Below are 23,991 nucleotides of genomic sequence, written 5' to 3'. Positions count from 1 at the left end.
CCCAAAACTGCGGTTCAAAGACATCTGCAAAAAGGACATGACACAATGCTCCATCAATCTCAACACATGGGAAGTTCAAGCAGATGACCATCTAGCCTGGAGGCTCGCGGTCAGGCAAGGTACGTCATGCGCAGAGGCTGCGCGCAACGTGGAGGCGGTCCAGAAAAGATCGAGGCGGAAGCAGCGTCAACAGCAGCAACAACGGCCATCTGCCTTCACCTGTAACAAGTGCGGCAGGGATTGTCACTCCTGAGTCGGACTGCACAGTCATTCTCGGCGGTGCAGATAGACTCTCAAGAAGCTACGCCATCGTCTCTCGAGACGGACGGCTGCCGATGACGATGATGACTGCATCCTCTGACACAGTGGGTGTGGTACCCAGTTCTGACCATTCACAGAACCTTGCACAGGCTCTGTATGCTCTTTCTGCACCATTCGATGGTCAAAACCCCTCCCATTTTCTTGGGGCTTTGGAAGAACCAAATCCATTTGCATAACTGAGAAACTAAGCTACTAGCCATAGTCAGGCAAAGGCATCTTAAAAGCGGTTTCCTTTTCCCCATCCCTCAATCTGCAGGCTCTGGGGATTTTTGGAGACCCCCCACTCTGTAACAAATCCACTTTTTGCTACTATAACTTCCTTGTCCAGCTCCCTTCTGTCTGTAAGTCTTTCATTGTACACAGCTCCTCAGATCTACTTTCTGTTTGCTAGATAGGATGCTGCTCAATTAATTAATCATTGAATAAAGCTGTGAGCCCTGAGAAAGGAAACACCTACTAAGAAGGGTTCCTGGGGGCTAATTAGGCTCAAATTTTAAAACATAGAGCCTAGCAGTCATTTCTACACAAGGGCCTCTCACACAAACTGCACTTCAGGGAGAACCCTGCATTGAACTATATACCTACCTGCCTGCACTGTGTTTCTGCCATCTGAACCAACCCTTATAAAGGAGTTCCTGGAATCCTATTTCAGCCAATAGGACTGAGGCTTTCCCCTCCAATTGGAGTTGTGAAGCTCCAACCAACAGAGCATCACTATTCTGATTCATCAGGACTGTGCATTTTAAACCAATCAAACTGAGAGGATTTGGAGTGTCATTTGCGTGAGGACTGACCAATCAGGGAGCAGGTGCAGGCACTTCTGTCTATATAAGCCAGCTCCCCAATGGCTTTGGGAGTGCACTTTCCCTTTCTGCTGAAGAACTATTTCCCCAGCTGAGCTGAAGCACTGAAGCTATCTCACTGGAGCAGAGCCAACTGGCATAGCAGAACTTACTAGCCAGAAAGGGGCCTGACCCCCTGGGTGCCTCACAGCCTTGTTGTGTCACAATTGAGCTGTTTTGCACTGAATAAAGTTTCCTTCTTCACCACACCCCAAATTGGAGATTCCTATTGGCATTGAGTTGGCGCCAAAGACTATTGGTTAACAAAGCCAATAATGAAAGGATAAGTCAGTGCCATCTGCTATGTGACATTTGCCTAGCAGGCCTATGACCTTGTTAAACACAACTGCCATTTTACTCTTCTCAGCTTATTTACCTAGGACTGGAAATTACTGGAAATCAAGAACAGAACATGACTAACTGCTCCCTACAGCCACAGGCAGAAGATAACATTGAAACAAACTGCAGCCTCCTGTTACAACACCCCAACAGCCCAGGGGCCACACAACAGCAACAACCCCACTCCCCCTTTTTAATCCAATAAAAACTCAAAGCCCCTACCCCTCAAGGTGCTGTATCTCCCCCAACACACACCCTCTCCTTTCTTTGGAGAGCGAATAAAAGCTTTACTCTCTACACTTTCTTCTCTGTGAATTCTTTCACCAACTACCCTAACAAATAAGATCTTTAAAATGTACTCAGTTGGTTTTTTTTACACCAACAATTGGCATTATGTCCCTCCTGCTGTGAAACAAGAACTGCATGTTACTCAAGTGTCTTCCAACAAAAACTTTCAACCTGAATCTTATCACAAGGGATGGGGGTGGGGGATCAAACAAACAAAGATTATGGCTATTCTGTAAAACAATTGGCCTGGACTATTAAAATATATCAGTCTCACAGAAGGCAAAAATGTGGCCAGGGGACGGAACGGGGAGAGAGGAGAGCTGTTCTGGATTAAAAGAGACTAGAGACGAACAAAAGGTATGGTGCGACTCTGGACTGGATCCAGTATAAGAGCATTTAGGACAATTGAGCAAAGTGAATATAAAGTGTATATTGGATAATAATTTCGCATCAATGTTCAATTTCACGGGCATCAAAATGGTATGGAGATCACGTAAGATAACGCCTTTGTTCTTGAGAAACACATACTTAAGTACTTGTGATAGACATTTGCAGCAGTTTCAAAGCTGACAGAATAAAAGAACAGCCTCAAGCTACCTACAGAAGGTTCACGCGTGCGCATTGCTCTCTCTGAGACAGCGCTACCGGAAGGTCTGATTGGGTGCCACAAGCGGATATACGCAAAAGGAGTTTCCGGTGATTGCGTAATTCCTGCGACTAAGGCGGCAAAATGGAGGAGACGCCTCACGGTGAGCGCGCGGGAGGGGCGTGGGTGGTCGGATGAAGGGACAGGGGCGATTCTAACTGTGATGGAATGTGTCTCTACGCAGATTGTCCCGGAACTGGCAGCGCGCAGGCAGGCCGAGGGACCGCTTGTCAAGGGTGCCCCAACCAGCGGATATGCGCTTCAGGAGCCGGCGCGGTTCCGGACCCAGGTGAGAAAGGGGCAAAGCCTCAACGGGAAGTGATAGGCGCGAGCCCGGAAGAGGCGGTGCGTATGGGAAACCTTGGCGGTGACGGTGGGAATGATCTGAAGAATGAGTGACAGGGGCGGGGCGTGGAGAAGTCGGAGGGGGGCGGGGCTTCAGAAGTGAGTGGCAGGGACGGGGATGGAGGGGCAGAGCCTTTAGGCAAGGAGCAAGGAAAGTGGCTAGATGAGTTTGGAGCCTAAGGATCAGTAACTAGTGTGAAGTCAAATGGTGAGAGGAGCGGGGCATAGGAGGAAGTCGGCTGGGTTGAGGAGTGCGGCCAGAGGTTTGAGTAACTAACTGGCCTGGACGAGGTCACCTGCAGAGGAAATAGGGTATAAACTTTGAAGTCAGGGAGTTGGGTCTTAAATTCTGGCTCCATCAGCTGCTTTCTTTGGACAGAATTTCTTTTGAGGAGCTATTCTTCCATTCATTCAACAAAAATATGCATTATTTGGCTCCTAGGCACAGTTCTCTGTGCTGGGAATATAGCTGAAAAAGAGAGAGGACACTGCTCTAATGGATGCTGGTTTAATAGGGGAGACTCACCATGAACGAGTAAGCGAGCAAGTTAATCATCACAGAAATAAGTACTAGGAGGGTCAAGTTAGAGGGTGGGGAGGACTCTGGGAACCTACTAAAAGAAACTTAAAAAGCAGGAGACTGCGAGAAGAATTTTGAAGGAGTTCACAGAGAGGTGGGTTTGCTTCTTGGTCCCACAACCAGTATTGACCTTGAGCAAGAGTCTTAACCTTCCTGAGCTTCTGTTTCCTTCCCCATCAGTAATAGGGAGAAAAAGTTACCTTACAGTGTCGTTTGAAGGATTTGAAATAAAGTGAAATAGTGAAAGCACAGCAAATGTCTAGTAAGTGATAGTCATCAGAGACGGGTACTTATCAAGTGCCTGCTGTTTGTCAGGGTTTCTCAACCTGGGCACTGTTGACATTTGGAGCTGGATAACTCTGTGCTGTGGGGGCTGTAGGGAGCATTGTCAGATATTTAACGCCATCCCTGGCCTCTACCCACTATGTGCCAGGAGCACCCCTTCCTTATGACAACTAAAAATGTCCCAGACATTGCCACATGTCCCCTGGTGTGTTTTGCCCCCAGGTTGGGAATCATTACTACACTCACGAAATAATGATATTTTGGTCAATGATGGACTACCTGTATGGCAGTGGTCCCATGAGATTATAAGGGAGCTGAAAAGTTCCTTTCGAAAAGCATTCCTCATATGTTTGGTGATGCTGGTGTAAACAAACCTATGTGCTGCCAGTTGTATAAAAGTATAGCACATATAATTATATACAGTACATAATGATAATAACCATGTTGCTGATTATGTATTTACTATTGTATATTATACTTATTATTTTAAAGCAGTATGCTATGTTACACTGACAACTGCCTCATATATCTCATGTTTATCTTTTGATTACATCATCTCCTCCTGTGCTTGATTTAATCTTGTGTTGTTTCACGCAGTGACATGCTGTATAGGCTTGTAACCTAGGAGCAATAGGCCATATCATAGAGCCTAGGTTTGTAGCAGGCTCTCTGTGATGTTTGCAGGATGAAATTGCCTAATGACACATTTCTCAGAATGTATCCCTCTCATTAAGTGGTGCATTACTTTATATTCAAAGCTTTGTTTTAGAGCCAGAAATAAAGGGGTGAACACTTCAGGACAGAGTCCCAACCTCATGAAGCTAATATTTTAGTAAGGGATGACAAGTAAGTCAATAAGAAAATGTCAGATATGATAATAGCCTTATTTTCTTTGTAGCTCTTATTACTACCATTGACTAGGTAGTATTTCAAACATGATCCTTTGAAACAGCCCTGAGGACTTGGCTCCTTCTAGCCCATTGGAACAGTCACATTCAGGATTTAGTTGGAGAATGTTAGGGATTTAGTTGGAGAATGTTATCACCTGAATTGCTTTTTTGGCAGCCGTGGAGGAAATCAAAGAGAAAATGAAGACCGTGAAACACAAAATCTTGGTGTTGTCCGGGAAAGGCGGCGTTGGAAAAAGCACGTTCAGCGCCCACCTTGCTCATGCCTTAGCAGAGGATGAAAACACGCAGGTGGGACTCGGGAAACTGGGAGAGGCTCCTGTCTGAGGGCGCATGATGGCTTGGAGAGAACTGGTCCCTTAGACTGAGTTGAATTGGCCTCTTTGAATTTAACTCCCTGCAGAGAGAATGAGGAAACAAACACTTAGCAGTCAAGCAGTGAAATGAAGTATTTCATTGGATGCTCTAGTTACAAAAATGGGTAGCAGGTGTACATTTCTCTTGGCATGCTGATTATTTAATATAGTAAGTTCAGACTTCTTACTCATTAACCCATTTCTGCCTTTTTCTAGGCCAGGGGTCTACAAATTAGAGCTCATAGCCAAATCCAGCCTATCTCTTGTCTTTTGTGGCCTGTGAGCTAAGAATGATTTTTATATTTATAAATGGTTGCTTTTATTTTATTGTATATTAATTTTTTTTCTTATTTTCAGTTTTTGTTTTTAAATGGTTGCTTTTAAATTGTTACATAAGTGCCTATATAGTATTCTTAATTTTTCCCACAAAGCCTAAAATGTCTTCTGTTTAGGCCTTGAAGAAGACATTTGCTGACCCTGGTACTAGGCCACTAACTTATGCCCAGGTACACAGATGAGTAGGAAAACTCAAAGTACCCAGTGCTGCTCTCTGGATTTTTTTTTTTTTTAAAGATTTTATTTATTTATTTTTAGAGAGAGAGGAAGGGAGGGAAAAAGAGAGAAACATCAGTGTGTGGTTGCCTCTTGCACACCCCCAACTGGGGACCTGGCCTGCAACCCAGGCATGTGCCCTGACTGGGAGTCAAACTGGCGACCTTTTGGTTCGCAGGTGAGCACTCAGTCCACTGAGCCACACCAGCCAGGGCAATTTTTTAAAAAAATTTTGGCTTATTCATTTGGCATTGACTTCAGAAAATGATGCCAATATTCACTTTATCATTTTATATCTAATAAAACCATGACTATTGCAGTTTTCAGGGGGTTTCTTGTTTTTGTTTTTTTCAAACACAACACATTCCACCTTTTGTTGTTTTCATACATATCAGAACTGCTAGAATGGCATGGGTGTCTCTTAGAACCCAGCTGCCCAACATGTTGACCCCTGGAGTGACAGACCTTGCTGAGGACTTGTGTATCGGTGCTGTGTATGCTCTGGGTTAGAGAGCTTGCTAGTCACTCCATTTCAATTCCCAACCAAACACCATTCTTTCCATAAAAACACTTTTGGGGGTCTGCAGAAGAGTTCTGTGTAACAGAAATAATTTTATTTTGTTTGTGTTGAAAGTCATTCCCTACCATTTTGTGGTCTTTGTGTGTGCCTTTCATACGTTGTTTTATTTCTGAAAATTGCTTTTCTAACATTTTGAATTTTGAAAGTTATTGTAATATATGAGGGCTAACACTTTCACTTCACGTTTCTTTTCTTACTAATTGACAAACAGCCCTTACTTCTGTTTGACTTTTTGTTTTTTAGAGTAAGGTAGTGCTAGAAGGGACTATAGAGATACATTTAATATTGAAATTTCAAAACTGCCACATAGTGCCTATTTTAAAATTCTAAAAGCTGGATAAATTTCAGTGCTCATGTGTGAGAGAAACCATTCTACCTCACTGTGCATTAGCACCCTAAGATCTTAATATGATCAAGACTTTATTTCCTCCACGAAAACAAACCAATAAATCCAGCCACAGTGGGCAAGGGGGATCAGGCCCACTATTCTCACATGCCCTCAACAAACTCACACACAGTGAAATACCTCACCAGTATCTAAGAACTCCAGAAATACATTTTTTAAAATCCTTGGATTACAAAATTAGAATAGAATTTGCTTCAGGGTTTGGCAAACTTTTTATATCAAGAGCCATATGGTAAACATTTTAGGCTTTGCAGGCCATACAGTTTCTGTAGCAGCTCTTCCGTTCTTCACTTAAACATGAAGGCAGCCATAAACAATCTGTAAACCACGAGCTTGGGCATGTCCTAATAAAACTTTATTGCAATTAAAATTTGAATATCACGTATTTTTACAACATGATATAAAAGTATTCTTTCTATTTTTATTTTCCCAACCCTCAAAAAATGTAATGACCATTTTCAGCTTGTGGGCTGTAAAAAACAGGTGGCAGGCTGGATTTGGCTCTCTGGTTGTAGTTTCCTGGCCCCCGGTTTGGTTTGTAACACCGGAAGCACCAGTGCTGGCCAGGGAAGAACATCTTTGGAGGATTGGAACCTTGGGCAGGCCACAGCCTTCTTGGGGCAGCAAAGTGGCTGGACTGGGTGATCTGTAACGCATATTCCTGTCACTCAATAGGGCTCTGGATTCTGTCTTATCCCTCATTTCTGTTCTGATAATTTTGTAACGTGGAGCTGCTATCACTGGCCTACACGGCTGATGTGGGCTTCTCTAGAATCTTGTATCTGCCATCCAAGATGTGCTCCAGGGACTTGGAGAAAGTGGGGAACACTGGGCTTGGAGAAGGCTGCGTCTGGACTGTGATAGACACTGATGAATGGGGATGGCTGAGGTGGAGGCAGCTGCACAGAAGTGGGACTGCCAGGGCAGACGTGGAAGGGCAGGTGGTCTGGGGGGTTTGCTCCAGGAAAGGGAGCCAGGATGAGGTTGAGCCAGCCCAGTGCTTTAGGAGCACCGCTGTGACAGCCAGCTGAGTGTGTGGTTGAGTAACATTAGAGGGTGATGGGAAGCCAGCCAGGAGGTGTTGCTCGTGTCTCCATGAGAGGCCCCAAGAGTCCGAACTAGGGCAGTAGCTGAACCAAGTGGCAGAGAACAAATGAGGGCAAAGTTGGGGAGACTGAAGAAGCAGAACCTCCCAACTTTTGGAGGAGAGAGAGGAGTCAGAACTCTGGTTGAGCATTTGGGGTGCAGTTTAGTGTGGTGACCAAGAACACAGACTCTGGAGTCACACTACTCAGGTTCACATGCCAGCCCCACCCACACCACTGCTCTCACCTTGGGTAGGTTACCAGGCTCTCTCTGCCTTGGTTGTCTCATCGGTAAAATGAGACTCAGGCTGAGTGAGATGATGTGTGTAAATGTAAAGTGCTTAACACGGCACCTGACCTGTAGTAAGTGCTCAATAAATGTCCTCAATAGCAATCATTATTATTACTTCGTTTCACTGCTGATATTTCTGCTTTAGTGATAATGAGTTGGTAGCCTACCCAAAGTACAGTGCTAAGCAGGTTCAAAATATACTTGTCGATTCATTCTTCTGTTAGTTAACCATCTCTTGCCATTTGAGGGTCAAATCTGTATTGGCTAGTTGGTTAGCCAAGAAAGCTGTTTTCTCAGATTGTCCAGATTACCCAGAATAATCATGGCTTTTAGAAGCTGTTGGGCATATTCTTCTCAGTGCTATGGAGATGGGCTTTCACCAGGCCAGTTGCATATAACCACTTGTGAATCAACAGCTGTTTATATATAATCAAACTTTCATATAATTATGTCCAGAAGCCCCCACTGCACACATGTCTAGACTTTGCAGAATACTGAAGGAAAGCACACCATCCAGTGTGGAAGGATGGCTAGGTAAGCTGAATTTCTTTATGCAGTAGTACTTCTAAAAAATGTCAGCAATCAGGAAAGTGTATTTTCCCCAGCAGACTTACTTGACACTGAAAACATCACTGTCTCAGCCCTGGCTGCTGTGGCTCAGTGGATTGAGCGTTGGCCTGCGAGTCAAGTGTCGCTGGTTCGTTTCCCAGTCAGGGCACATTACTAGGTTGCATGTCAGGTCCCCAGTTGGGAGCGTGAGTGAGAGGCAGCTACACAATGATGTTTCTCTCCCTTTCTTCTCCTTTCCCCTCTTTCTAAAAATAAAATAAATAAAATAAGTAAATAAATTATAAAAAAAAATTATAATTATCAGTAGAAGAGTCAGGACTGGAATTCAATTCAGTCGGCAAGGATATCAGTTCAAGACTCTAATCTGAATCAAAGAATAGACTTAATTTCTTTATCTTTAAGTGTTGTTATTTAGCTTCATTTTGTAAGTATATATGTAACTTGAATACATATATTTCAAAGACAAAAAAAAAAGAAAACATCACTGTCTCCAGAAGGTGCGCAGCTTCAGCGCATGATAAACACTCAGTGTATCTTGTAGATTATAGTCAAGTCACACACATTCCTCCCTGCCCTGAATTCAGGAGGATGGTGGAAACACTCCATCTTCTGACTCTCTAAGGCTGTTTGTGTTAGCACTCAAGGCAGGCAGGTGTTCTAACAGCTCATTTGCAAAGGGCCTTGCATCAAGAGGCAGCAGAATTGTGAAACGTTCTTGATTACTCATAAGCAGGCTGGGAAATGAGTTAAGTTGTGGTTAAGGGAGATGGAGGAGCCAACCCTGTGACATCAAAGAAGCACACACCATCTCTCCACGGCAAGTCGCTAGCTTCCATAAATTACCACTTCATTTTGCCTAAAGATGAACTCAATCATTAAAAGGTCCACACTAGGTGCTTCAGGACTGGAGTTTTTAGGCTGGTCTCTGGGGTTTGTAGACTAAAGTTGAAAGGGTCCTAACAATCTCCTGAAACACTTCTTTCACAGGACAGAAGCTCAGACAGAGAGGGCTTGGGGAAAAGAAACAGTGTGCACAATGATAGCCTTGGAGTTAGGACGAGACCCCATTTCTCATGGCCTCTTCTGAAGGCGGAATTTGGAGCCCAATGGCACTATAGCACCCCACTCCACCATTCTGGGTGGGAGAGGTGTGTCAGGGCTTCCCTCCCCCCGCCCCCCGCGTCTTCTAGCATGTTCCACAGAGGCCCTGGTGAGAATGAACGCAGGCACGTGTCTCATCTAGGGTCCTGTGGCTTGGCTTGAGCAGAAAGTGAATTAATTGGATGGATATTGGAGATAGTAACAGGATCAACAAAAAGTTTGGAAGAGCCAGGACACAGAGTCACTTTGGAGACCTAGATAGCAGGAGCATGTCATGGCCTTTTTGGGCGCCACCACAGGAGTTCAAGCAATCTGTTTCTTGCGTCCTTGTATCATTTCACTCTTGATTCACTTAATGCCTCAAAAGTAAACTGATTAAATTGTTCCCCAAAGAACAAGGAGGCCGGGCTAGAAATCAAAGGGTATTGATGAAAGTCTCTGTTAGGGTCGTACTGATGGTATGATTTCTAAAATCATGAGGTTGTGGTGTAAAATGTCTGTGGATCATTAACATACATGGGTCCCCAAATATCAGGGATCAAGAAGGCCAGGGAAGTCAGGTTGTCAAGTTGTGTCGCCCTGTGGCCCTCCTCACTTAGTCCAGCAGAGGGCGCCCGAGGTACCTGGCTGATCTCATGTATGAAAAGCTGTCTTGACGGGGTCTGAGAGCATGTGGGGAAGTAGGAGGTTGGGATCTGTTGACGGGCTTGAAGAGGGAAGCAAAAAGCGAATTTGAGGCAATTAAAAAGTTACCCAGAGATGCTGCACTTCGCATCCAAGACATTAGAGCTTTCAAGACGAATACTAGCTTGCTTTTCAGAGTTCCTGAAGGCCATTTCAGACCTCATTTATCACACAAGGAAAGGGTGTTTAGAGTGTGTGAGAAACGCTCACAATAAAAACACCAGAACACAGGACTTCAGTGGTAAATGAGGCGTTTGTTTATTCCCGGTTCTGCAGGGCCAGGCACAGGCAGGGGCTTGTGCGCTGAAGCAGAGAAAGCAAACTGATTTTATACTAATGCGAGTAGTTCCCTCGCACCTCCATTTCCTCCCTTTCTTTATTACTGGATACTCAGGAGTTACAATTTAATGCGATTAACTAAGGGTAAGGGTAATTTAGTGAGGGGTCTGTTTCTAGCTCTCCCTTGCCCTGTGTTTGGGTTTGGTGATTAAGCTGTCCCTAGGCTCTCCTTTGAAGAGTCGACCTGTGTTTGGGTTTGATGATAAACCTGTCTCTAGCTCTCCCATTTACTGTTGACTCAGAGACTGATCCCCGATTCACAATTCAATTAGAGTTAGTCTTAGCTGTTAATTATTCCCTACCGGTTTGAGAGTTACCAGTTTCTTTGTCTGTTACTGGTGGAAGGAGGCACCCAAGGCTACACTTACCACTAGCAACAAAGTTTTCTAGATTTCCTTCTTATTTTTAGTTTATTTTCTGGAAGTTGAGCCTATGCTGTTATTAACCTTCAGGATCATAGGAAAACAGAGTTTGGTCAGAGCTCAGCTCCTCACCAGGCCCCATTAGGTAGTGGAAAAAATCCTGATGATGCAGTCGGGAGACCTCGATTTATGTCCCAGTTTTGCTCTTTGCTCATTGAACAAGTCACTGGGCCCCTCTGAAACCTTAGTTTCCTCTTCTGTAAAGCAGAGATCTTGACACCCACCCCCAGGCACATGATAAAGGCCAAGTAAGCCATGCCAAGACCTGAATTTCCGAGTGACCTGACACCCAGGTCCACCAGATCGCCCTGGAGCTAGGTCAGGCTGGGGTCAGGAGAGAGGGAGTCAGTGTTGTTGTACTTTGCCAAGTTCTCTTCAGAGCCTTGGACTGTGTGTCTCTGTGGCTGGGAAGATAAATGTTGTAACTCTTTCTCATGAGATTCTCCTTGGTCCACATTTAATCCAATTTCTTTCCATCTTCTCCCCTTCCTCCTTTTCCTAGAACCCTGCTCCCCTCCCACTGTGTGTATGTGGAGGATTGTATATTCAGTTTTGTTACTGCTCTGGTCTCTTGTTCCCCAGGTTGCTCTTCTAGACATTGACATATGTGGTCCGTCAATTCCCAAGATAATGGGATTGGAAGGAGAACAGGTAAGAGCTATATTACAAAATACAGCAAACTGTAGTGCTAAACTTTTCAACCTAAACAAAGCGGGTAGCAGAGCCTATGCATTCTGACATGGATATGAGGAAGCCAGGTAAATGTTCACTAATCCACCTGTCTACTTTAACAACTGTGGATTTGGGGGTAGAGGGGATTATATATAAAGTTCATCCAAACCATTCAAGAAGTTGGTTTTGATATCTTCTCAGAGAGGAAGGGAAACAGCAAGCGAAATGAAGAAGTAAGACACAGAAACTTAGCTCTGACTGGGAAAGCTAGACCAGGGGTGGCTGGGGGGTTGTACCCTGGAAGCAAGGGAATGTTTCTACCCTGTGGTCACCTTTGGGGAACTGAGACTGTGAAGCAAGCAAGTGACGTGGTGTAGGGGTAGGGGCCGGGCCAGCGCAATCTGTGCAGGTGCTAGTCTCTCTCCCTTCAGAGTAGCAGGAAGTAATCCAAGGAAGGGTTCCCCCAGGGCCTGCTCATTAAATCTGGCTGGAGGGCTAGGCTGTTCCAGGGGTGTCAGGATTGGTTCATTCTTTACTTAAGTGCTGGCTCTGTTCTGGGTGCTAGAGCATAGTGGTGAGCAAGGCAAATAAAAACCCCGGCCCTCATGGGATAATAGAAAACTAAAGCAGGGTAAAGGGCCAGACAGGGGGGCGCAAGGCGGGCACGGGGAGCTGCTCTTTGGGAGGGGGTGGTCCAGAGCAGCCTGCTGCAGAAAGCCTGAGACAAGCCTTCTTGGCTAAGGGAGCAAGTGCAAGAGCCCTGAGGCAGGAGAGTCCTCATTTCCTCCACACAATGGTCAGTAGGGCAGGGGCGTGGGGAGCTGGAGAGTAGCCAGAGACAATTGGGGCCAGTTCTGGTGGGCTCTGCTCAGGATTGGGGTTGTTTCTGAGGGTACTGGGGAGGATGTGACACCTGCAGGGTCAGGGTCCAGCAGCAGGTTCAAAAGTCTGTGACCACGCACCCTCGAGTAACAAGTTTTGTGGCACACACCCGCAGTGCGGGTGTACCTTTGTTGTCTTTACTTATGTTATATAAATACACTACTGTACCAGTACATAAGTAGTTTATAAAAATCAAAATTTTTAAATGGTGAGTTGAAACAGAATCTCAACTATGGATCATCATGTTTACCCTTCTCTGAAGACCAGTGACTTAAAGTACAAGGGTAGGTAGAAACAAATGGGTAAAAAAAAAGACTTAAGAGTCAGACACAAAGTACAGTAGTACCTCTCTCTATTGCGGTTCACTTATTGCAGCCTCACTATATCGCAGGATTTTTAAAAATATTTAATTATTTATCACAGATTTTTCGCTATATCGCGGGACTTTGCAGTACTGTATACGTATGTTGTTAAAGTTACGTAGGTTTAAGAGTGCAGAATAAATGTAAGGTTCCAACTTCGCGTGGCAGTCTAGAATACCCGTGAAAAGTGAGGGAATACTGTATATGATTGCATTTCTATGAGATTCTGAATCAGGCACACATGGAGAGACAGCCTATCCATGGTCACCTAGTTCTGGAGGGAAGCGTAGGAACTGGGAGTGACAGTTAAGAGGTACAAGGCATCTTCTTGGAGCGATGAAAATGTTCTAAAATTGATTGCAGTGGTGGGTGTACAATTGTGTGACTTCCCTGAAAGCCACTGAATTGTACACTTTATATAGGTGCATTGTATGGTATGTGAATTATATTTCAATAGAGCTATTTTAAAAAATAAGACTTCATTAAGAAAAACAGACTTTCTGTTTTGGCTCCTGTGTTGCTCTAATTTCTAAGATAGATGTGTAATTGGGAGTTGCTTAAGCTCTAGCTTTAAAACAGAGAAAATGTGAAGCTGAACCCTGGCTGTTGACGAACACCTCTGAGGGAGAGTCTGACTCTTGAAGTAGCCCCAGTGAGCTTCTCATTGACACCCTTTCTCCCAGTTCTTGCCCCCTGGGGTCAGTAGGCCAGAGCGGAAGCTCAGGCCACTGACAGGGAAGGTGCTGGATCACCTGGCTCACTGAAGGTCCTTTCTGCACTCCCAGACTTTTAGAGGCAACCTCGCTGCTCCACAGTTACCTGCATTTTCTCAATATCCCCACAACCAACTTGTCACTGTTTGAAAATACCTCAGGCTCCAAATTATATTTGAACTCAGGTAACTTTGGTTCTCTGCCTATATGTCTAAGCAGAGTTTAAAAATAACTCAATTTGATGGGACAAAAGGGTATTTAATTATGGCTTTCATTAACCCTGCCCCCCTCCAAGCTCTTCACTCCCTGTTAAGAATTTATAGTAGCATTTTAGACAAATTGTATTTTATAAAACTGTCTTCCTACTGCATAAAATTTGTGCATGAAGTGTGACCCAGGTGCAGAATTTACAAATGAATCACGATGCCCATGTTCACACAGGTTCACCAGAGTGGCTCGGGCTGGTCTCCAGTGGTGAGTTTTCACCTCTTTGCCTTATTTTCAAGGTAGTGAATAATGGGTCTCGTGTGCATAATGTGTATATGGCAGGCTGGCAGCACTGTTCTCAGCTCACCTGTTTATCAGTTAATACATACTTATTGAGACACTTTTTTGAGCACAGGGACTACATTTAAGACCAGGGACTGGCAAACTTTCTGTAAAGGGTCAGACAATAAATATTTCCAGTTTGTAGGCCATTATTGTAGGCCAAAAGTAGTAACATGTAAATGAATGGTCATGGCTGTGTTCCAGTTAAAACTTCATGTTCAAAAACAGATGGTGGACCACATTGGCCCAGGGCCCATAGTTTGCCAGCCAGGTTCAGCTAGTTGAGGACATGATGCTAATTTCAGCCAAGTAGACTGTCATTGCAGCTGAGGGCCACACGATGCCTCTTTCTACCCCCTCAATATGGTGACTTTATTTTTTTCAAAAATGATTTGAGGATTCAGAGTGAATATACTCATAAATCATACAGTAATATTGTCCCCAAAATGTTTTCTTTTCAGCCAAAAAGACATAGGGAAGTGCCTTGTGCTGTGGCTTTAAGTAAAATGTTTCTTGCCTCATCCTCTCCAGTTCTTGGAAGACAACCTGGGGGTGATGTCGGTGGGTTTCTTACTCAGCAGTCCCGACGATGCTGTTATCTGGAGAGGACCAAAGAAAAACGGTTTGCCACTCTGCTTTCTGTCTTTATCACAGCCTTCCAAGGGCAGAGCTGCTCTGGGGTTTCCTGGGCTCTGTAGGGCAGGGTTTTTAAGCATCCAGCTGCGTCTTTCTTTGCTGCTTGAAAACAGCTAATAGGAGTATCACTTTTTGTTTTACAGATTTTAAATTCTTTTATGGGGTTGTTTTTTTTCTGAAAACCTATATAGCCCTGAAATTATCCATATGGTGGTTTTGTAGTGGCTTTTTTTTTTTTTTTCTTTTTTGTCAGAGACAGAAGTGTGTGAGGTGAAATCAATACCAGGCTGATTGGGCACTGAGGCTTAGGGTGATAATACAAAGTGTCATTTAGGCTAAGGTTCCTCAAACTCGGCCTAGTGGACATTTGGGGCCAGATAATTCTTTGTTAGGAGGGGGGTGGACTGGGCTCTACACCACGGAGGTTAGGGGCACCCCTGTGTGCTGGATGCCAGTAGTACCCCCTCCCGCATCATGGCACCCAGAACTGTCTCCAGACGTTGCCAGATACCACTGATTTCGAGTCTAGACCAAATATACATGAAGATCACAACTGTGTTTCTGTAAAGAGTCCCAAACGCAGTCAAGGGAAAAGAGCAGTCTGGCGTCAGTGCAGGGTCCTCCTTTCAGGCATGATCAAGCAGTTCCTCCGCGACGTGGACTGGGGAGAGGTTGACTACCTCATCGTGGACACCCCTCCTGGGACTTCGGACGAACACCTCTCAGTCATCCAGTACCTGGCTGCAGCACACGTCGACGGGGCCGTGATCATCACCACCCCTCAGGTGCGCACGCCCGGAGGGAGCTGGGTCCAGCCCGTTCCGCGGGGAAAGCTTGCTTCCTCGCAGGGCCCTGAGACCCTGTCTCCAAATGGCTCTTCAGAACAAACAGGCCCTGATATGTATCTGCAGAAACGTCATTTATCTTTGGTCCAGGGACTTTCCATTGACAAATAAGCATTCCAAAATGGGATTTTGGGGTACAACAGTGGTTCAGAGTTGCCTTTTAATTTCCCCTCACAAAGCCAGGGAGACCACTGGTGCTGTTACAATTTGAATTATCCCTCATGGTCATTTCACCCTTACTGTGCTCATGCCTCAGGTCCCCACAATCTGCAGGGCTTTTTCATTCACATTTCAGAACAATTCAGGAACTCTCCCCAGGTTTCCACAGAGCCAGCCTGGGGTGTAGGCGGGATTTCTGGGTAAGCTGCTGTGGTCCTCGCCTCTTCTTGGTTGTTGCCAGCTCCTTGTGTCCCAGTCCCGTAGAGGCTGTGCCATGAGGCTGTGCTGGGCCTAAACTGAGAAGACCCAGCAGGCAGTGAAAGCGGTCAGGTCTGTGCTGTGCTTTATTATTGCCGTTGACCTTAAGGGTCCCCGGAAACTAGCAGATGATTTTCTTCAGTGGTGTTTCTCTTCATAATATTCTTCTCCACTCCTAAGAAAGCATAATGAAGAGGAAATATCTTAGTTTGCCTCTTAAATCAGTTAGTACGACCCCTCATCCTTCACCAGGCCCTCACTGGGCACTTACTATGTTCAGGCCCTGGGCCAGGTACCAGGGCAGTCAGACAGACTGGTCCCTCATGGCCCATGCAGTTCACTGGGGAACATGGCATATGGGTCACATGAAGGCACCTGCGTCTGGGAGTGGTGTAATGGGATTCGTGTTGGTCAGATCACTCGGGGTCCCTGTGGAGAGAGATGTTGGGGGCATGTGGAGGAGCACAACACTGGTATCTAGAGGCAGGGGGCCCTTGGCCTGGGGGGCAGACGTGAGAGAAGATGAATTTGTCTTTAGCAGTGTTTTCTATTGAATTTTTTAAAAAGCAATTTCATTTGGCCCTAGCAAGGGTACCAACGAAATTACTTAAAAGGAAAACAGTTTAGCTGGAATGTACCACAAGGGGTGTGGATGTTGGGGAAGGTTTTCTGTGTGGAGGCAAGGAGCCTGTGAGAAGTCTCTGCACTTTCTGCTCAATTTTGCTGTGTGTATAGAGCCACTCTAAAAATAAAGTATTAAGAAAGAAACAACAAAAGTCTAGTTGGCACAGAGGGGACTCCAATGGGCCCTCGAGGTGGAGTAGGAGTCTCCTCTCCCCCTTCCTTTACCCCTTCCCCATTTCTCCTTTCCCCCTTCCCTTGCTCCTACGGCACTGGGAGCTTCCATCTTACCTCTAACCCTTTCACTCCCTTCCCTCAATAAACCTGGTGTAAAAAAAAAAAAATCTAGTTGGCACAAAGATGGCTTCTCCAATATCACAGTTGTTGTGAACAGAAACAAGGTGTTCCCCTAGTGTTCAAGAAGAGGGGACCACCGAGCAGGAGCTGGCCTTTCCTCAGGAAGCCATGGGGAAGCCATGTGTGTGCACCGTTTGTACAGAACTTCTCTGGGAAATGTGACTTTAGGTTAGGCAAGCTCACTTCCTCCGAGCCCTTCACATCCAGCGTCTGACCCAAGAAAGAGCACGCACTTTGCTCAGCATAGTACGCTGACAAGAAAGTAGACATTGAGATATGTTAAAAGGTCACTTTTCTATATATTCATTGTACATTTGATATTTGTCTGTTCAGGGTTATTTTTTCAGGGCTTTGTGGAAAATAAACTGCCTAGACCAGGGCCTAGCACATGGTCGGCACTAAACAAATACTCATTGAATAAACGGCACATATCTCTAAGGCTTTATGATCATAATCCACTGCTTTGCAACCATCCCTTGACCACACAAACATTCTTTCTTGTACTTTGACTTTGAAACAGCTGGTCTTTTGAATCTTGACAGGAGGTGTCCCTCCAGGATGTCCGGAAAGAAATCAGTTTCTGTCACAAGGTGAAGCTGCCCATCATCGGGGTGGTGGAGAACATGAGCGGCTTCGTCTGCCCTAAGTGTAAGGTGAGCATGTTTTCGGACCAGCCGCTTCTTCTGCGGTTGAGGCAATAATGGGAGTGGGTCTCTGTGAAACTGGCTCTGCTTTCCCCATTGTTTCCAGAGGTGGGGTTACAATTAAAATTCTCCATTGCCGATTGATTTAATGAAAATTCTTCTGGTAGTGTTTCACATTCAAAATAGAGGTTTTTGAAAAGTTTCTTTAAAATGTGGTTGAGTGTTTTGATTCTGAAACAAGTCATGATTCTTCCCCCATTTAATTTGCTTCACAGAAAGAGTCTCAAATATTCCCACCAACGACCGGGGGTGCCGAGGTCATGTGCCAGGATCTGAAGATACCTCTCCTTGGCAAAGTGCCTCTGGACCCACATATAGGTGGGTGAGTCTAAATGCCCTAATTTGGTTGCTGAGTGGGCCTTCCCACATTGGACATTGGCCCCAGAACCCATCCTCCAGGACCTCACCCACCAGCAGAGAGAAACGGAGACATGTGGACAGGTAGCCAAGGGAGCAGGCAGACCTTGAGGAAGAGGCTGGTAGAGCTGAGGCTGGAAAAGCAGAGTAGAGATTGGTCAGGGAGATGCCGGGGTGCAAGGAGAGCACTAGGAAAGGAACAGAGTGACCCATAGGAGACTGTTCTGGGACCTGTATTTCCTAGACTTAGTCCTGCTACCGTGAACTCGGGCTTCCTGAGCTGCCTGCACCACATTCCCATGGTAGCCCCACCGCTGCCATCCCCCTCTCACCCTGGGCTCCTTCCCTCGCTTGGGTTTCCTTGTTCCTTGGGGCAGTGCATTAGGGGAGTCGAGGAAATGACAGTTCCACCGTGGGCCTCCCCAGGTCCACCTAAGGTTGGGAAGCAGCTCTGGGTCATGGAGCCATGGCTGCTGCTTCTCTAGTAGTGTTCAGCATCTGGGGAGCAGGGGCGGAGATGCCGACCACAGGAACCCACCCAGGACTGGGGGAGGGGAGAACACCATGTGGCTGCTGGGGCAGGCCCCTGCATCTTGCTCTCCTGGACACTGGGTTGATGTGGTCCGAGGGGCAGCCTGTGTGTCCATAGTAGGGCACTGGCGTGGATGGTTTTGTGAAAGATTAGCACACAGATCAATACTGATGTGTGGAATGACCCCCAAGATGAAATTATACCTGGAAAAAGCAGTGGGCAGAACATGTGTATTTTATGCTCCCATTCATTTTATTTCCTAAGTATATGGGTGTGTATGTGCATATATGTGCCATATTGATATGCACATATTATTTCTAGAAAGATGTCTGAAACACTGGCAGTTTCTTTTGGACTCACCCTTTATAGTATAACATTTTGTATTCCATACTTTTTTACCATGTGCATTCATTATCTTTTTACTCAAAAGAACTAATTAGTCTTTTAAAATGCAGGTTCCGAGGCCTACCCAGGAGCTGCTGAATCTGTTCTTTGTGGGGCCCTGGAACCTGCATTTGCCATACACTACCCAGATGATTTGTAGGCACACACACTAAACACTATTCGCCAGGTGAGGCTCAGAGCCATGTTGAAATGCTAGCTGGGGTCCCTGCTGGATGGAGGGGAGGAAGGTGAGGTCCTTTGAGACCCCTGACATTCTTTCTTGGCTTTGTTCTTCTTTATGAATGCAGTGGGTTCAAGATCTTAATGTCACAGGCACAGAAAGAGCCCCAAGGTCATGTTGCCACTTTGTTTTCTTTAGGGATTTAATTTTCTTTCATTTGTTTTTAAGGTAAGAGTTGTGATGAAGGACGGTCTTTTTTGGTTGACGCGCCGGATTCACCAGCCACATTGGCCTACAGAAGCATAATTCAAAGTAAGTGTTTATGTGGGTCTTGTGAATCCAGATGGCTGTGGAGCCAGAAAGCGACATAAATGAGCAGAGTGGGCGGGGTGTGAGATCCCATTTAGGATCATAAGTGGTCACTGCCATGCAGCCTCAGCTGGGGACAGTAGGGACAGTGGGGTCTGGGATGGCCTGGAAAGTGTCTCCCTCAGCCCAGGAACCAGAAATCAATGAGAAATCTTTCAGTACATCAATACTGTGAACTAAGTTATAGTTTAAAAGACAATGCGAGAGTGAGTTTTATGGGAAATACATTTAAGTAAGGCTGTAAAAAGAAAATTAAGGAAAAAACCACAAAGCCTAGTGAGCCAAACCACACCCATGTGCAGACCTGATTCTGCCGGCAGGCAGCCACCAGAGGCCTCAGGTGTGTGGCGGAGGTGCCAGTAGTATAGCTCAGAGGCTGGGTTTGCATGGGTTCCTTTTGCCTAGTCAAGTGGTGTCAGGGGCAAAGACATCATTCCCAGGCTTCTTGAGCTGTAGAATGGACCAAGGAAAGGCCTCTAGCTGGTGGTTATAAGCACGGATGGGAATGTATGGTATTCAGATCACTTTGAAGATTCAGGGCATCAACAGAAATGGGGCTTTTTAGAGAAATAAGCCACCTGGGGATTCCACCCCAGTCTAGAAGCACCCTGGCCTGCACAGGGCAGGGCTGGCTGGAGGACTAGGCCCATCACTGCTTCTCTGCCTGCTGTCTTGTTTTCCAGGAATCCAAGAGTTTTGTAGTCTCCATCAGCCAGAAGAAGAGAGAACCTCATTAGTTCCTGAAACACAGAGGAACGTTATGGATGCAGGCAGCACGTCCAGCACGTCCTGACTGGCTCGGGCACAGAGTGGGGGTTGCAGGCAGAGGGACCAGACTCTGGTGTGGTGCAAAGTCACTTTTGCAGAGACACTTTAATCATCTAATATTTGTACAGTTTTCTTTAGAACATATGTGAAGGGCGTTCTGTACAAATGTCCCATTTAAAAAATAAAAACATCTTCTCAAACCTTCCCTGCGGCCCTGCTTCACTGAAAAACCAGCAGCTTGTTCGTCATGGAATTCTTCTCTGCTGGAAGCTTGTTTGATTCTAGACCGTCACTTCAGCTGCTGTTGCCTCTGAAGATAAGCCTGAAAAGGAAACAGAGATGATGTGTGGCTTCAGCGCAAAATACACAGTCATGTTTTAAATAGCATAGTCCATCATTATTCTTCAGTGTGAGGAAAAATTAGAATATCAATTGAGCCTCAAGCTAAGACTTGTTCTGAGGGAAAGCATACGATGCAGCTGGTGTCGTCAAAACACCTGTGAGAAGCTCTGAAGTCACCCGCATACACAGAACTGGGGATCTGTGTCTACCGTGTGTAGTCATGTTACAACCTCCAGTGTCATACAAGACATTTTATAAGGTTTGTGTTAACTAATGGAAAGGAAAGACAGAGGTAAACTCCAGAATTATCTACATTGCCGTGAGATGCTCATTGCGCATGGGAGAGGCACAGGAACTGAGACGGCCGAGGGAAGAGTAAATCCCTGTTTTCCACCTCACTCGGGGCCTAAGTGGAAGGGTGGGAAAATCCCCTTGTTCTTTCCCTCCTGTTCTTTCATTTCCCTCCCCGCTCCCCTTCATGCCTGCACATCTGGTCGAATTTGCACACGTCCAATGTGAGGAAGGTGAGACCCTGGTAAAGGGCGATGAGATCACAAAGCCTCAGGAATGCCCAACGCCCAGGCTGGTTCCTGCCTGGCTGTGCACCTGGCCCTCAGGTCACTGGGGGAAGCCCACCCAGACCCCTGGCACAGCTGAGCCCAGGGGAGCTGCACTTCTCACACGGCCCCAGCCCTGCACCGTCCAGACCTCTGCCTTGATCCCGCCTCTCACCTAGCACTTGTGGATCTCCAGCCCCTCAAGGCCAGGCTTCTGAAAGTCGCTTGGGCAGGCCTGCAAGGGGAAAGTCAGCCATTGTTTCCGGTCCCCACATGTGCACGGCCTGGTTCTGATTCAAGGCCAGAGCAAACCCACGATGTACCAGGAGCCTGCAGAGCTGCTTGCTCAATGTCTGCATAAAGCAGCACCATAAATATCTAATATGGTTCAAATCACTTCAGGATGAGCCTGGTCAAATTTAAAAGCTCTATTTCTCACTTCTAGAAACATGCAAGGTTAAAAAAAATTTTTGTGGTTCTTAATTCTATGGTTTTTAAAATCACTTTAACAATGATAATCACAGAAGGATAAATACTGTATGATTCCATTTAAGTGAGGTCCCTGGAGTTGTCACAGTCATAGGAACAGAAAGTAGAATATTGGTTTCCAGGGGCTGGGGGTTGGGGAACAGGGAGGTACTGTTCAATGGGGACAGAGTTTCAGTCGGGGAGGATGGAAGAGTTCTGGATGGAGGTGGATGGTTGCAGAACAATGTAAATTCACTAGATGACACTGAACTGTGCACTTAAAATAGTTACAATGCTCAATTTTGTGTATATTTTAACACAGTATAAAAAAACTAATAGAGGCAGCCTGGCTGATAAGAAAAACATTAAAAACGAGTTGCCAATAGGTCTCCTTTACTTGAGCTCCTGGAGGACAGGGGTCCAGGAGTCAGATTCCAGTAACTCACCGTCTGGAACACTGTCTGGGACAGGAAACTGGCGGTGACTTTGCTGATGTCACTCTCGCCTCCCATCTTACAAAGGATATAGCCATATAGGTTAGCAGCCTGGAGAGAAATCCCAGCTATCACGAGGGCCTGCACTCAGACAAAGCAAAGTAAGTTTTCTGAGCATATATTGAAATGTTCCTTCCAAACCAAGGAGAGGTACACCTAAAGTAATAGCCAACGTTTACTGAGCACTTACAAATAATCATTGACATCTTTTAATGATCAACTACCTAAGATGTTGGTGCCATTATCATCCCCCGAAAACTAAAGCTGCCCAAAGTCCAAGAGTTGATGCATGGCCAAGCCAGGGTCCCAACTCCAGGGCCCACACCTTTAATCACACTATTGCTTATATCATCTGTGGATATTTTGTTTTCTCAATGAATGAACCAGCTCTCTGTCCAAGGTAGGATGTCATATGCTTTTTCTAAAAACTCATCTCTTAGGAGCATTAATCTTATGTGCCAAAGGTGGAAACAACCAAAACGTCCATCAGTGGATGAAGGAATAAATAAAATGTGGCCTATCCACACAATGGAATATTATTCAGCCATGAAAAGGAAAGAAGTATTGATACATGCTGCAACATGGATGAACCTTGAGAACACCATGTTAAGTGAAAGAAGTTAGTCACAAAAGACTGCGTATTGTAGGATTCCACTTAACAGGAAATGTCCAGAATAAGCAAATTTATAGAAACAGAAAGATGAGTGGGTACTGGCTAGGTGAACAGGGGCATGGGAGAGGTGGTGATGGCTGAAGGGTACAGGGTGTCTTTTGGGGGTGATGAAAATATCCTAAAATTGATCATGGTGATGGTTATGCAACTGAATGTACTAGAAGCCACTGAATATACACATTAAATGGGTGCATTGTATGGTATGTGAATTATCTCAATACAGCTGTTTCAATAAATCTACCACCAATAAATAACCATCTGCTCCTGTGACCCCTGGTTCTGTATGGATGTCAAAGCAACGTCAGAGTCAAGGTGTTGTCTTACCAGCCACTTTAGCTTCAGGGAAAATAAGGTGCTAAAAAAGAACACAATCCAAATCATCGGGCAAATAATGAGGCCAAGCCAGAAGATTCGGGCTTCAGCTTCGGTGGCAGCAATATTATTTGGAGAGACCTGTTGTGGGAAAGTGATTCATGATATAATTTCTATTCGTTTTATATGTGCTTCTGAAGCATGCTGGGGTGCCAGCAGCAGCGGGCTTTGAGCAGGGTGGACATCAGATCTGCACAAAGCCCAGAAGGAATGCACAGAAACTTCCCACAGCCATTTTCCCCATTCAGGGAGAATACCTTTCTGGCTTCAAAAATCCAGTGGCTTTTCCCATCTTCATCTATCTGGTTCCACCAGCGAAGGCCCACCATGAGCCTTCCAGTTACATTCTGAGAAAAATGGACAAAATGGCTCTAAGCACATCATAGGTAAAGAGAAGGTCCTCACCTGTTTATTGGTGAATAAAAAAAAGCCACCAATTCAGGTTAAACTTGTACTGGGAGCAGAGAAGGAGGGAACTGAACTGTGGTGGTTTCAAAGTCATTTTTCAAGGCTTCTAATTTTTAATTAAATTTACCTTAAAAAGTGACAGACTTAAAGAAGCATAATTAGTAGGTAAAAAATAGACAGGAGGATGTTAAGAATAATATAGGAAAAAGGGTGAAGCCAAAGAACTTATATGCACAACCCATGGACATGAACTAAGGGGGGTGGGATTGCTGGAGGGAAGGGGGTACTAGATGGAGGGGAGCAAAGGAAAAAGAAATTGGGACAACTGTAATAGCATAATCAATAAAGTGTACTTAAAAAAAAGTGACAGACTTCCCAAATATGTAT

The 23,991-nt window shown here is 45.4% G+C and overlaps 2 protein-coding genes and 1 long non-coding RNA gene across 8 annotated transcripts in view; 1 reads left to right on the top strand and 2 right to left on the bottom strand.

Annotated features, from left to right (window-relative positions):
• The first annotated feature begins 2,481 nt into the window (after positions 1–2,481).
• On the top strand, positions 2,482–20,495 carry NUBP1 (NUBP iron-sulfur cluster assembly factor 1, cytosolic). Its single transcript, XM_090277014.1, has 11 exons — positions 2,482–2,539; positions 2,621–2,725; positions 4,712–4,845; positions 11,524–11,592; positions 14,012–14,044; positions 14,651–14,741; positions 15,386–15,540; positions 17,538–17,648; positions 17,915–18,017; positions 19,382–19,465; positions 20,206–20,495. Exons 1-11 carry the CDS (start codon positions 2,521–2,523, stop codon positions 20,313–20,315), a joined length of 1,014 nt encoding a protein of 337 aa, XP_090133140.1. The 5' UTR covers positions 2,482–2,520; the 3' UTR covers positions 20,316–20,495.
• On the bottom strand, positions 14,553–18,305 carry LOC150009279 (uncharacterized). 2 transcript variants are annotated; one of them, XR_016511152.1, is made up of 2 exons: positions 16,930–18,305; positions 14,553–16,192 (listed from the first exon to the last, which is right to left on the bottom strand). It is a non-coding gene; the product is annotated as an uncharacterized LOC150009279 (long non-coding RNA). The 2 variants fall into 2 exon arrangements; XR_016511153.1 differs by lacking the exon at positions 16,930–18,305 and adding an exon at positions 16,289–16,845.
• A 52-nt stretch (positions 20,496–20,547) lies between the features above and the next one.
• The window catches only part of TVP23A (trans-golgi network vesicle protein 23 homolog A), a 28,565-nt gene continuing 25,121 nt past the window's right edge, over positions 20,548–23,991 (bottom strand). For all 5 annotated transcript variants that reach the window (XM_090277020.1, XM_090277015.1, XM_090277017.1 and 2 more), the window contains 5 exons: positions 23,454–23,543; positions 23,149–23,277; positions 22,104–22,232; positions 21,365–21,424; positions 20,548–20,612 (listed from right to left, as the gene is read on the bottom strand). In XM_090277020.1, coding sequence (XP_090133146.1) covers positions 21,365–21,424; positions 22,104–22,232; positions 23,149–23,277; positions 23,454–23,543 — 408 coding nt within the window. In that variant the 3' untranslated portion in view covers positions 20,548–20,612. The remainder of the gene's footprint in view (positions 20,613–21,364; positions 21,425–22,103; positions 22,233–23,148; positions 23,278–23,453; positions 23,544–23,991) is intronic.

The sequence above is a fragment of the Furipterus horrens genome, unplaced genomic scaffold (assembly GCF_987537825.1).
Source record: "Furipterus horrens unplaced genomic scaffold, mFurHor1.1.pri manual_scaffold_5, whole genome shotgun sequence".
Lineage (NCBI taxonomy): Eukaryota > Metazoa > Chordata > Mammalia > Chiroptera > Furipteridae > Furipterus > Furipterus horrens.
The sequence above is the reverse complement of the archived record's forward strand: the minus strand, read 5'-3'. Positions and strand labels throughout refer to the sequence as shown.